A 12,761-nucleotide genomic window follows, 5' to 3' on the forward strand; every position below is an offset into this window, starting at 1 on the left:
TGATAACAAGAAAATATCTTAATAAAAAGAAAAAAGATAATAGTTATTGAGCACCTACCATGACCTATTTATTTTATGTGTTAGAAAAATATGCTCTTCACTTGTAACAATGGAACCACAAAAGAGGGAGAGTTGCCTACTGAAGATACCGAATGAAGCAAAGGAGAGGGATTGAGACAGAAGACAGACTGCTTGGAAAGCCAAGCATGAAACAAGGCGCAAGCCCATTTTCGGGGTTTCCTACATGTTTCTGAGATCAAATGCCTTATGTTTTAGATTCCCTTAAATTTCCAAGTATCGATTAGGTAGTAAAGTTGATGATCAATTGACAAATGTCTCAGCTGCAGTCGCTGAGCACACAGGAGTCGCTGAGTCAGAGCTTTTTGCTGCCCCGTCCACAGCCTCAGTGTGGCCCATTCTTCCTGGCAGGAGACAGTTTGAGGTGGCAGTCTAGCCTTCTCTAGGACGTCGGAAAGAAGTGCCCCTTCAGTAACATTTATAGCCAACTGAAAGAAGAGAAAGGGAAGGGCTGTTACGGGCCCTAATTGGATTTAAGGCTTCTCTGAAAGCCGCTTTCCAGTGTTAGAACTTGCAAATGCGCCATTGGAAGCTCCTGCAATGGAACGTCTTGGACTTTTGAGTTGCATTTATGTCCATCTTTCCCTCCTATATACGTGAGCATTAGGGAAACTGAAATCTGAACTCACAGGAATCCTAGGGCATCTAGACTAGACTTCTCTGATATCTTTGCTTTGAATTAATTCTACCCCATGCTTCTGTGTGCTCATTTTCTCTTTCTCTCTGTCAGCAAAATATGCTAGAATGATGTTAATGCTTAAAAATTACCCCATTACTTTCCTGGTTAAATTTTTCCATAATGCCATCAATCTCTATAAAATGATTCTGTTCAATACTATTTCTAATCTATATTGAGTCATTTTACAATTTTTTTTATCTGTTTGACTCATACTATTCCTTAAAGAATTTCTTATGAATACATCTCTCATGTTTTCTCCTTTCATACTGTCATTTTTCTGTAACTTTTCTACATTGCTAGTTCCAACCAGCTTAAGTATAAACATCTCCTCAGATCCCTTTCAATTTCTATTTGGTAAAATATAACCTCTAAATTGTCAGGTTTTTTAAAAATTCATATTCCTCTTAGGACTTTACTGAGCTGTGTTTATTTGTTTGTTTGTTTGAGACAGGGTCTCGCTCTGTTGTCCAGGCTAGAGTGCAGTGGCATCATCAAAACTCACTATAACCTCAAATTCCTGGGCTCAAGAGATCCTCCTGCCTCAGCCTCCCAAGTAGCTAGGACTACAGGTGCATGCTACTGTGCCTAATTTTTTTATTTTTATTTTTTGTAGAGACAGAGTCTTGCTGTGTTGCTCTCAGGCTGGTCTCTAACTCTTGGCCTCAAGTGATTCTCCCAAAGTGCTAGGATTACAGGCATGAGCCACCTCGCCTGGCCCATTTACTGAGTTCTTATGTTAAAATCATTTGTATAGTATTATTGTACTCTGTGTGTGTGGAGTGGGGGAGAGAGAATTTTCTGTTATGCTCTTAGAGGGCAACCCACATTTTTAGCATCTAGTTTCTTGCCTTGCACATTGCTCATGTTTAATAATTATTTGTTGATTAAATGAAAGGCATTCAATGTATCTTGATTTATTATGTTATAAGATTTAGTGAAGTATTTTCTTTTTTGTTCGAGTAGCTGAAAATCTGTGAGCCTGGTACTTAATACTTGTAATGAGCTAAATGTATCAGCCATCTAGAGAAACAGACTGGGAAATTTATGTCTCTACATACCCCAAAGACCATTTGCCTAAAAGTGAAAGGTTGTAGCATGAGGACTATTTGAAAGGAAAGCCAGGGGAAGTTAGCAAAGAAAAAATAGGGTGTGAAAGGGTAAGGAAGGCAGGAATGGTAGTTTGGTCTTTCTTGAGAAAGGTTAGTTCTTGAAAGCAAAAACCTGAGGGGTCTACTTTAGCCTTCATTGTTTCATCTTCTGTGACTGGCTGGTCCTTTGTTAAGCGAGCTTGATCCAGTTTCTATTTGGAAAGCTCAGAAATCTGATTTCATGACTTCACCCCATGGAAATGGCAACTGCCTGCATGCAGAAAAAAATCAATGTATCTATCTTGAATGGAACACTGACTACCTACCAGGCTCTTCGCCAGGTAGAAAAAGAATGACTGCATGGATGTTCTAACGTTTTTAAAGGAGAAGTTTGAATCTGCAGTTTTCTGCTCCCAGTGTGTCAATTATTTGCTACTTGCTAAAAAAAAAAGTAAAATGTTGCACAGTACTATATTCTTGTTAATACTAAAAAAAATCCACAGTTAGGAAATAATTCTTATATTTTATGGTCCATGGTGGATTTTTATCATTAATATTTTATTCTAACTTTACTACTCCATTATAGGATATACAAATCAGAAAAACTACCCTGAGATTTTACTAAGTACTTGGCAAATTTTCAGAACAATTACAACTTGGTGAGCATCTGATGTGATATGGCAAACACTTGTGTCTTATTTTTCTGTGTATTTCACACAGTACCTACCATGGTGTTGAATTTGTAGTAAATGAATAAACATTTGATTCCATTTGCTTGGGAGATATAAGAAATGTGTGTTTCAGTGTTTTGTCAAATACAGCAGTCATCTCCTTGAGGACATGGACTGCTTCATCTTTATTTTTCTTAATTCTCAAAGTCTAATACAATGTCGGACAACAGAGTCAATAAATATTTGTTGATTAAATGTATGAATAAATTATTGAATCCATCAAAGTAATTATAAGCCACAATAGCATTTTAAGAAAAGGAGCTATTATACCCGGAGAAGTTAATATTTTGGAAAAATCATATTTGTAGTAGTGGAGGAAAAGAATTGAAGATCCTAAAGACCTGCATTTCTCTCTTTATTTATTACAGAATAGTTTGTATTTTATATTCATATCTTTTATAATAATCTTAGTGTCCTCATTTTGCTTTATTAAGGCTTCTATTCTATTAGCTGATTAAGCATAAAACCTTTTATTGCACCTCTCTCTGCCTCGCTGCCTCTCTCTCTGTCTGTCTCATTCGTTCTTCATTTTCAGAACAGGAATAAAATGTAGATTTTCCTACATTTGTATTAATCTTTGAATAACGTCTTTGAAAGTAAAAGCAAAGGAAGCAGGTTTGAAAAGCGGAAGCCTTTAGACCATGATGCAGAACTGACAAATGTCCCTGGCAATGTAAAGGGGAATTCTAGAGGAAAATTGTCTACTAGCAAGTGACATCTTGTGTTGGGTGGAAATAGAGAGGCCTTGTCCACCTGCTTCCTCCCCACTTATTGTCCCATGCTCCCAAATCGAGGAAGAACCTGAAAGGGTTACCGGGTGGAGACTGCTAGTAGTCTATGCTCTTTGTAGCAGGGCAGCAAGTCTTCTTGAAGCAGGTCCTGATGTCACTTCACTGTCTTCCACAGGAAGAGAGCATTCATTTTTTTAATGAAGCTTAATATTGATATCAAAACCTGATAAACATGGCACAGTGAAGATTAGAAATCAATCTTTCTTAGGAGCACTGACACATGAAACCTAAATACAAATATTAGCTGCAGTAAAAATATTACACATTTGACCAAGTGGGATTAATTTCAGGAAAGTCAGAATGTTTCAATAGAAATCCATTAAGGTTTTTTGTCTTAATTTTTCCTTTTTATCTAGAAAATCTTTGGATACAGAAATTCATCAATCTAATTTGCCATACTTTTAAGACTAAGGAAAACACTTATATGATTATATCCATAGAAACATAAAAGGCCTTAGACAAAATTCAATACTCATCCCTGATAATAAATAATAAATAACTATATAAATACAAATAAAATAATAAATAAAATAAATAAGTTTATTTATGAATGAAATAAGTAGATATATAAATAGTTGACAACACCATGTATAACTGCTGGTGGGCATAAACATTTGTATAACTACTTAAAAATATTGTGTGACCCAGAAATTCCATTTCTAGATACAAGATCAACATATACATACAAAAATGTGCATAGAAGCCATATTTATAATAGCTTCACACTGGAAACCATGCAAATGTTATCAATGATAGAATGAAATAAAATAGAAATAAAAATATTATGCAGAATTGAAATAAAAATTATTACTACTAATACTATGAATGTATTTCAAAGAGCTAATATTAAACAAAGAAATCTAGATAGACATAAAAGAGTACATACTCTGTGATTCCATTTATATGAAGTTTAAAAAGTACATGCAAGTAATCTATGGTGATAGCAATTAAATTTGTGATTACATCTGAGAAGAGTAAGAAAAAGGAAGCTTCGGAGGTACAAGCACTCTTCTAGATTTTTATCTAGGTCTTGTTAGACAGGTGTGTTCGCATTTTAAAAAAGCCATCAATCTGTATATTAACATTTGTGCATTTTGTTGTATGCCTGCTATAATTCAATAATAAATACAAAATGAATAATTATGGCAATGAATCATAATATATTAAATAAAATGAAGGAAGAATTCATAGGTCCATAGACGTAGTCACTACTAAAAAGGAGAAGAGGGAAAACTTTTATATACAGAAGAGTGAAAGATAATAAATGTGGAACTGATGATATTATAAGAAAACCAAATTTTCAAACACTGTGTAATAATTGGTATAGACACATAGTTAGTACTTAACACTAGGCAATTTCTTACAGTGCTTTTGTTTTGTTGTTATTATTTTAATGGAATGGGAGAGGACCAAAACCTGCCTTTTTAGACCTGGATAAAAACTAATGTTTTGGCCCGGCTCGGTGGCTCGCACCTGTAATCCTAGCACTTGGGGGGCCGAAGTGGGAGGATCGCTTGAGGCCAGAGGTTAGAGACCAGCCTGAGCAAGAGCGAGACCCAGTCTCTACAAAAAATATGAAAAATTAATGTGTGCCTACAGTCCCAGTTATTGGGGACACTGAGGCAGGAGGATTGCTTGAGCCCAGGAGTTTGAGGTTACAGTGAGCTGTGCCAATGCCACGGCACTCTAGCCTGGGTGACAGAGAGACTCCGTCTCCAAAAAAAAAGGAGTACAGCTAAGGCCAACAGTTCCCCAGTTACCAATGTCAAGTGATCTGTGACCCCCCGGGTGTTAGGCAGTTAAATGTAAAGACCATATATAATTTGGTCTGTTTGGCTGTTGAATTTAGAACACATTTTAGAATAAGAGGAAGCTCTAAAATAATAAAAATTATATAATTTAAAAATATTTGGTGACCAATAAGTTCTTACTATTAGTGGACCAATAGTATAGTTCCATTCAAAAACTATTCTCAAAAATAAAGTTCTTTATAAAAGATAAAAGTTAGATATGTTCATATATTTTAAAAAGTTTAAAATACACAATGATTTATTGAGTATTCAGACTCATGAACAGAATATTTATTCTTGGTACATTCTCACATAGTTTAATAAATTATTTAACCATGTCTCTCTCTAATACTTTTACACAGGCATTTTTCTGGGGGGAAAAAAGTGCACTTTTTGGTACGGCCATACTATATTTATTTTTTAAATGTAATTTCCTGCAATATTCTCTGAAAAATATATTTTACGGTTAATAAATTTTAAATTCTTGACAGCTTAAAAAAAGTATAGAAATCTAATATGAAATTGTACTGAATCCAGAAAACTCCTTCAAATTACATCTGCCTCACAAATATACATTTATTATAGGAAATTATTTATATTGTTTTGTTTTCCCTAAGTGTCTGCTCCCCGCCCCCCCCAAAAAAAGTACAGCAGTCCCTGTTTATCTGCAATTTCACTTTATCTATGGTCAACCATGGTCTGAAAATAGTAAATAGAAAATTCCAAAAATGAACCATTAATGAGTTTAAAATCGCGCCGGTTCTAAGTAACACGAAGAAATCTCTCTCCATGCTGCACCACCCTCCTGGAACGTGAATGAATACTCACTTTGTCCCGCAGATCCATGCTGTGTCTGCTTCCAGCCCTTAGTCACTTAGCAGCCGTCTGGGTTATCAGATGGACTGTCAAGGTATCCCAGTGCTTGTGTTCAAGGAATCCTTATCTCACTTCACAATGGACCCAAAGTGCAAAAGTAGTGATGCTGGCAATTCGAATATGCCCAAAAGAAGCTGTAAAGTGTTTCCTTTAAGGGAAAAGGTGGAAGTTCTCAGTAAGGAAAGACAAAAAAATAAATAAGTTGAGGTTGCTAAGATTTAAGGTAAGAACAAATCTATATGTGAAATTGTGCAGACGATAAAAGAAATTTCATGCTAGTTTTGCTACCGTACATCAAACTGCCAAAGTTATGGTGACAGTGCATGATAAGTGCTTAGTTAAGGTGGAAAAAGCATTAAATTTGTGGATGGAAGACAAACAAATGTGTTCCAAATGACAACAATCAGATTTGCTACTATTTCCAGTTCCAGGCATCTAATGGGGGTCTTGGAACATATCCCCTGCAGATAAGGGAGGAATACAGTATAGTTAGTTGACGATTATCTCTTGTTCAGTTTTGATTAACAGAATTTTCCTCTTTGTAATAAATATACAATTAATTTTTCAATGAATGCTGCCTTTAAAATGAAAGAAGCAATGAAGTATGCATTGATTCCACTTAAATGTAAAGTGCTATCTCAACAGGCAGTCTAGTTTCTCTTGCCCTAATAAGTACCTTTTAAAAAGTGTTTATTACCATCTTCTCTATGAAATGATTGCATACCTCTTAAATAATCTTTTAAATAGATAATTTCATCTCTTTTATCTTTATAGTGTTTTTCATAAAATAAATGGATATTCTAACTGTCCAGATGAATTAAAAACTTGTTTAATTCATATATAAAAACTATACCTGTTCTTAAAAGTAGTATAATTGAAGTTTCATTACAAATATCATTTTTCTCTACATGATGATTTTCCTTTGGTTCGTCCTTTTGTGGTTTCTTTCATGTTTTTCCGGCAGCATATTTTAAGGTGACATGTGTCATCATTTTTTCTGCATTAAATTTGTGGGTGGAAATTTTGCAGCAGCATATTTGAATGTGACATGTGTCATTATTTTTTCTGCCATTCCTGCTTGTCCTTATGTAGGATTTATCTTTCAAAGATGCCTCTGTGACTTTGTGCCAGCAAAAATAAATATTAAACCACAAGTGATAAAGCAACATAGTGTAGTGCAATTCACACAAGCTTGGGCGTCAGACAGGTGGACCTGTCTTTATTATATATTTTTAAAAATATGAGAAAGTCACAGGTCAAATCACAGGTCTTCCACTTACTCGTTCAGAAACCACATCTGTAAGATGCAAATAATAAATGGTGAGGATTAATGCACCCAGCAGATGCTGACTAAATAGCGGCTATTATTATTTTCATCATACCATTCCTAGAATATAACCTAAAAGAAATCATGCATAAACACACTGCTGATCTGATTCAGTGGGAATTCACACTGCTGACCTCATTCGATGTTTGTTTATTTTTAATAAAACAATAATGTTAGCAATGGAGCACCTCTCATCATCTGGAAAATATACCAGCAAGAGTTACATGAAAGGAAGAAGTACGAGGCTAGCTCACTTATTTCTGCTGCCAGAATGATAGGAAAGCATGAAATAAAACACAATAAAAAACAAACAAATTAAAAAATTTGATTGAAAAATTAAAAGACTTCTACCGCACAGAAAGAGCTTGGATTTAAACCAAGTCATTAACTGTATTTCAGTGTATTTCTTGATTATTTAGAGTCAACATCTCTGAGAAAGAAAAGCAAAGATTGTCAGTTAGAAAGTAAATTGGGCTTATTTAAAAACAAGAAAAGCTTTTATCAAGTAAAGAGTTTCCATAGCCTATTTTAAGATTTCATAAAATGTCATAATTCAGATTAAAGAATAATATGTCATTACATTGGAAAGTTATTTTTTCCCCTAATTTTGGCTTGTCCTTTTTTTTTTTTTTTTTTTACCATATCTCTCCTGTAAAATAAAATAAAATAAAAAACCTGGAAAAGATTTGTGAACCCTGTTGCACATTGTTTATAGTATGCTTTCTGAAATTCACAGCTCAAATAAATGAATAAATATTCATCACCTCTGCTTTCTTCTTTTTTCTAGGTGCCTCCCATTCTCCTTGATAAGCAGTTCTCTGAATTCACGCCAGACATTACACCAATCATTTTGGCAGCCCATACAAATAATTACGAGATAATAAAACTTTTGGTTCAGAAAGGAGTCTCAGTGCCGCGGCCCCACGAGGTCCGCTGTAACTGCGTGGAATGCGTGTCCAGCTCGGACGTGGACAGCCTCCGTCACTCACGCTCCAGACTCAACATCTACAAAGCCTTGGCCAGTCCCTCTCTCATTGCGCTGTCAAGCGAAGACCCTTTCCTTACAGCCTTTCAGTTAAGTTGGGAGCTTCAGGAACTGAGCAAGGTGGAAAATGAATTCAAGTCAGAGTATGAGGAGCTGTCACGACAGTGCAAACAATTCGCCAAGGACCTACTGGATCAGACGAGAAGTTCCAGAGAACTGGAAATCATTCTTAATTACCGGGATGACAATAGTCTGATAGAAGAACAAAGTGGAAATGATCTCGCAAGACTAAAATTGGCCATTAAGTACCGTCAAAAAGAGGTGAGTGTTGCCAGACTTGATCCGTCAAAATGCTGTAGGATTTAATCACAGTGAAGTAAATTGTTACTCACAAAATCAGTTTCGGGTTTGAGAGCATTTTCTATTGAAGGGATTGACATTTATTATTTCACCAGATTAATAATTATGAATCACATTGAACAGTGGTATAAGTGGTTTAACAACCTATATTTTTGGCATCTGTGTACAAATGTATGCATTTACTGTGGTATAATAGAAAAACTGATGAATTTTAGAATCTTCAGACTAAGAGTTCTGGTTCTGTTATTTATAAGTCTTGTACCTTTAAATGGTCCCAGACAGATCTCTTTAAGCTTCAGGTTTTTCATCTTCTTAATGGACTTAGTATTTATAGTGTTTTGCGCACACACACACACACACACACACACACAGAGTTGGCTGTCTGCATCCTCAGCTTCCACATCCGCAGATTCAAGCCACTGCAGATGGAATGCAGCATCCGCAGGAGTGTGGAACCCACGGATGTGGAGGGCCAGCTTTTTGTGACCCTGGGTTCTGCAGTGCCGAATGCCGTGGGGCGAGAGCATCTGCGGATTTTGGTATCCGTGGGAGGTCTTGGAACAAATTTCCCACAGACAATAGTATGCATGTATTTTCCTCAAGGTTCGTAGAAAGTGTAAAATGTGTGGACGTGTGTGAAGGCTCTTAGTAAACTATAAGATACTATGTCAATAAGATGCATTATTAGAAATTATTAATAAAGAAAAGGCCTCTAGTCCAACAGTAGATGCAAGTACTAAAATTTCTCTCATGTCTTGCTCAGTTTCTTGCTTTGTCAGGAATAAGAAGTTCAAGAGTTAATCACAGGGGGGATGAAATCGCCATGGATTGGAGGTACCATGTTGAATAAACAAACCTCAGACCTCTTGCACTTATCCCCCAGTGTAATTGTTTTGTGGTTTCCATCCTGGTTTGTGTTTCAGTGAGTTCTCAGAAGACTGTTTACTTCTATCTCCAGAAATTGTTCGTTCTCTAGTCACTCTTGAATGACAGTAATTATATATTTTAGAACAACACTTGGAAAAACTATTATATATAAGACAAAAAAAAAAAAAAAAGAAAGGGAAAAAGTAAAGGAGACTCGTGAATTTAAGAATGTACTCATTCTCTTCTGAAGTTGACCTTAATGCTTCCCTATCAGCCCTGACTATGTTGTCTATTGCTACTTAACTAAACACGTAGAAGGTTCAAGATACCTGAATTTGCTACCTCGAGTTTTTCTCAAGTTGAGCTAATCCAGTTGTTGGGAAAGCCTGAAACTAATTGAAATAAACTTTTTCTTTAACAGTGAAGGAAATGGCTTCTTTTGCATATATTCCCTCTGACTGCAAAATCATATTTACTAGTTTGAGTCTGTGTCGGCAGTATTAACTCATTTCCTCATCGTCTTGAGTTTTGGACTCAGGGATCTAACCTTTTATTATTTATTTAGTTTTGATATAAGCATCCAATGTGTAATGACCAAATCAGGGTAATTAGGGCATCCATGACCTCAAGAATTTATCATTTCTTTATGTTAGGAACATTCCAATTCCACTTTTCAGTTATTTTGAAACATACAATAAATTATTAACTGCAGTTGTTCATTGTGCTGCCAAACACTGGGTCTTTTTCCTGCTATCTAGGTCTGTCTTTGTACCCATTAACCATCCTCTCTTTAGCCACCCCTCCCCACTGCCCTTTCCTGCCTCTCTGGTAACCATCATTCTACTCTCTACCTCCACTAATATTTCAAAGGAACTAGAATAATTTTAACATATAATAAGATGTATCAAAAATTTTCACATGATTAAAGATTTTGAAATTACTAAATATGAAAATGAAAAGTCATTGCATGCTTTAGACTTCATAAAATGAAAGGTAATATGATGATATGGCTTAAAATTTGGGCCCAACCTTCTTAAAGATTTATTATTGACACAGTATTATGATTTTCTTTAGTTGTTATTTATTTATTTATTTATTTTGCAGAGGGAGACTTAAGGTATTGAGACAATGATCACAAAGATTTTCTCTTACAATGTATCTGGTCAATGTTGATATCCTATAGGTGATGAGCAGAATAAAATTGCCAGAATGTTCAATTCATGCAATGAAACAAAGAATGTAGGAGCAGCCTGCTCTGCTCACCTGTTGTGCTTTTTGCTCTCTCTGCAGCCAGTGAATCAAATCAGCTTCATTTTTGCCTGCACGATTTTGGTTCTGTCGTCAAAGCTGATTTAACTTTGTCTTTGGCCACAGTGACTTTTGCTCAGGCCCAGGAACAAAATACCCATAAATTCCTTTACCATAGTCTCATAGCAGAATGCTATCAATGATACCTCATTGTTGTTAAAGTGTTGTTGTCCAAGGTAGGAATTTTCATATGATTTTCTTGCATATTTATATGACTTTATATTTTTACCTACAAATAATTTTTATACACTTTAGCCTTTCATTGATTTCTTTCAACACATATTTCACAGAGCACCTTCCAGGCCATGCGTGGAAAACTTAGGATTTTATGGTGACGTGTCCCTGCTCTTGTAGAAGAGCATATAGTCTATTAGAAGAGACAATAAAACATTAAGTATATATTGTTCTCCATTTTGTTCCTAAATAAACTGTTCATCCCTACTGAACATTTTTTTCTTTGCTCAGGTTCTTTTGTGTATTTAATGAATATACAAAGTGAGTTCAACGTCAAAGCCTATTGAACAAAAAGCCACACATCTAGTCCCTAGTTAGGTAGGTCACAAGCATAGCAATGGAAGGCATTTGATCATTTCTAACACTTCTTTCACTATGTCTGTGCGTTTTGCTAATATGAAGTTTTGGAATTGGAGGGTGATAGACTAATGATACAACAAGATGAAAGATGACAAAAAACACGTAACAAGAAAATAAGAATTAATAGTACCTTTAAAAGATTGCTTTTATAAAAGACATTGCATTTGCATTTTTTTCTTTTATGTTTTGAGATTTCAGTGAAGAAGAAAATTAAAACAAAATCTTACGCAGTTGTTCTGGAGTATCTTTCATTTACTATCAAAGAGCCTATTTCCATTAGGTTGACAATTTTCCCAAAGCAAAGTAACATTGAATAGATGATAGCATTATTTTAAAAAAGTCAAGAATAAGATTTAACTCTCATATATATTCTTTGAAATCATAGGTTGTGTTTTACAAAACATATTCCTAGATTATTCAGAAATTATTGACTTTAAGATATTAGATTCAAGATTTTCTAGTAAAATCTTGTGTCTTCAATAAAACGCTGCTGTAGCATAAATGTCTTGCCTTATATCTTGTTAACACAAGTTTTCCTTGGTTCAGTCTGTACAAGTTTGAGGTTTGCCTTTGGTCCATCTTTCATGCTCTGTAATGCCTTCTCCTCAACCTTCACTAGCCAAAGTCCTGCTCACTCTTAAAGGTCATCTCACGTGTCATCTCACCCAGGGAGCATTCTGGTGAGCATTCAGGTGAGCATATGCAAACCCTCCATAGACTCTCTGGGATAAATGCCCTCATTATACACACTCTATATTGCGTTGTGTCATTACATTTGCCTCTTCTCCTCTAGGCAGTGTGTGTCAGGAATATATCCATCTTGCTCACCAGTCATACCGCAACACCTGACATACAGAAGGTGCTCAGTGATGAATGCACCTGAATGAAGTTACAGACTCTCTTAGTTCTGGATTGTTCCCTGCACGTTTCTTTGCCTGATCAAATTGCAGTGTTTAGGTTAATCTCCTAATAATAACTTTCTTATGAATTCAAATAGTAAAACAATTCATGTTGCCATGATTTAATTGCAGGCTTGTTCTGGAATTTCTCTAATACCATCCAAAGAAAAAGGCCTGCATTAATTGCATACCATAGATACTTTAACATTTTCATTATATATATTTTTTTCTAAGAAGCGGCATAGAAATAAGAATGTTATTGTTTCTATTAATTGTGGACTGATAATGTTACAGTGTTACTGATCGTAAACTGGCAGAACAGACATCTTGTAGCAATTCAAATCAATACATATTAGGGACTGGATTAAGTTGTTAACAGTTTATTATA

General features: G+C 35.3%; 1 protein-coding gene across 1 annotated transcript in view; it reads left to right on the forward strand.

Annotated features, from left to right (window-relative positions):
• The window catches only part of TRPC4 (transient receptor potential cation channel subfamily C member 4), a 192,097-nt gene that overhangs the window by 89,967 nt on the left and 89,369 nt on the right, over window positions 1-12,761 (forward strand). The window contains exon 3 of the mRNA XM_069467313.1: window positions 8,148-8,666. Coding sequence (XP_069323414.1) covers window positions 8,148-8,666 — 519 coding nt within the window. The remainder of the gene's footprint in view (window positions 1-8,147; window positions 8,667-12,761) is intronic.

Source organism: Eulemur rufifrons, chromosome 4 (assembly GCF_041146395.1).
Source record: "Eulemur rufifrons isolate Redbay chromosome 4, OSU_ERuf_1, whole genome shotgun sequence".
In the NCBI taxonomy this organism is placed as follows: domain Eukaryota; kingdom Metazoa; phylum Chordata; class Mammalia; order Primates; family Lemuridae; genus Eulemur; species Eulemur rufifrons.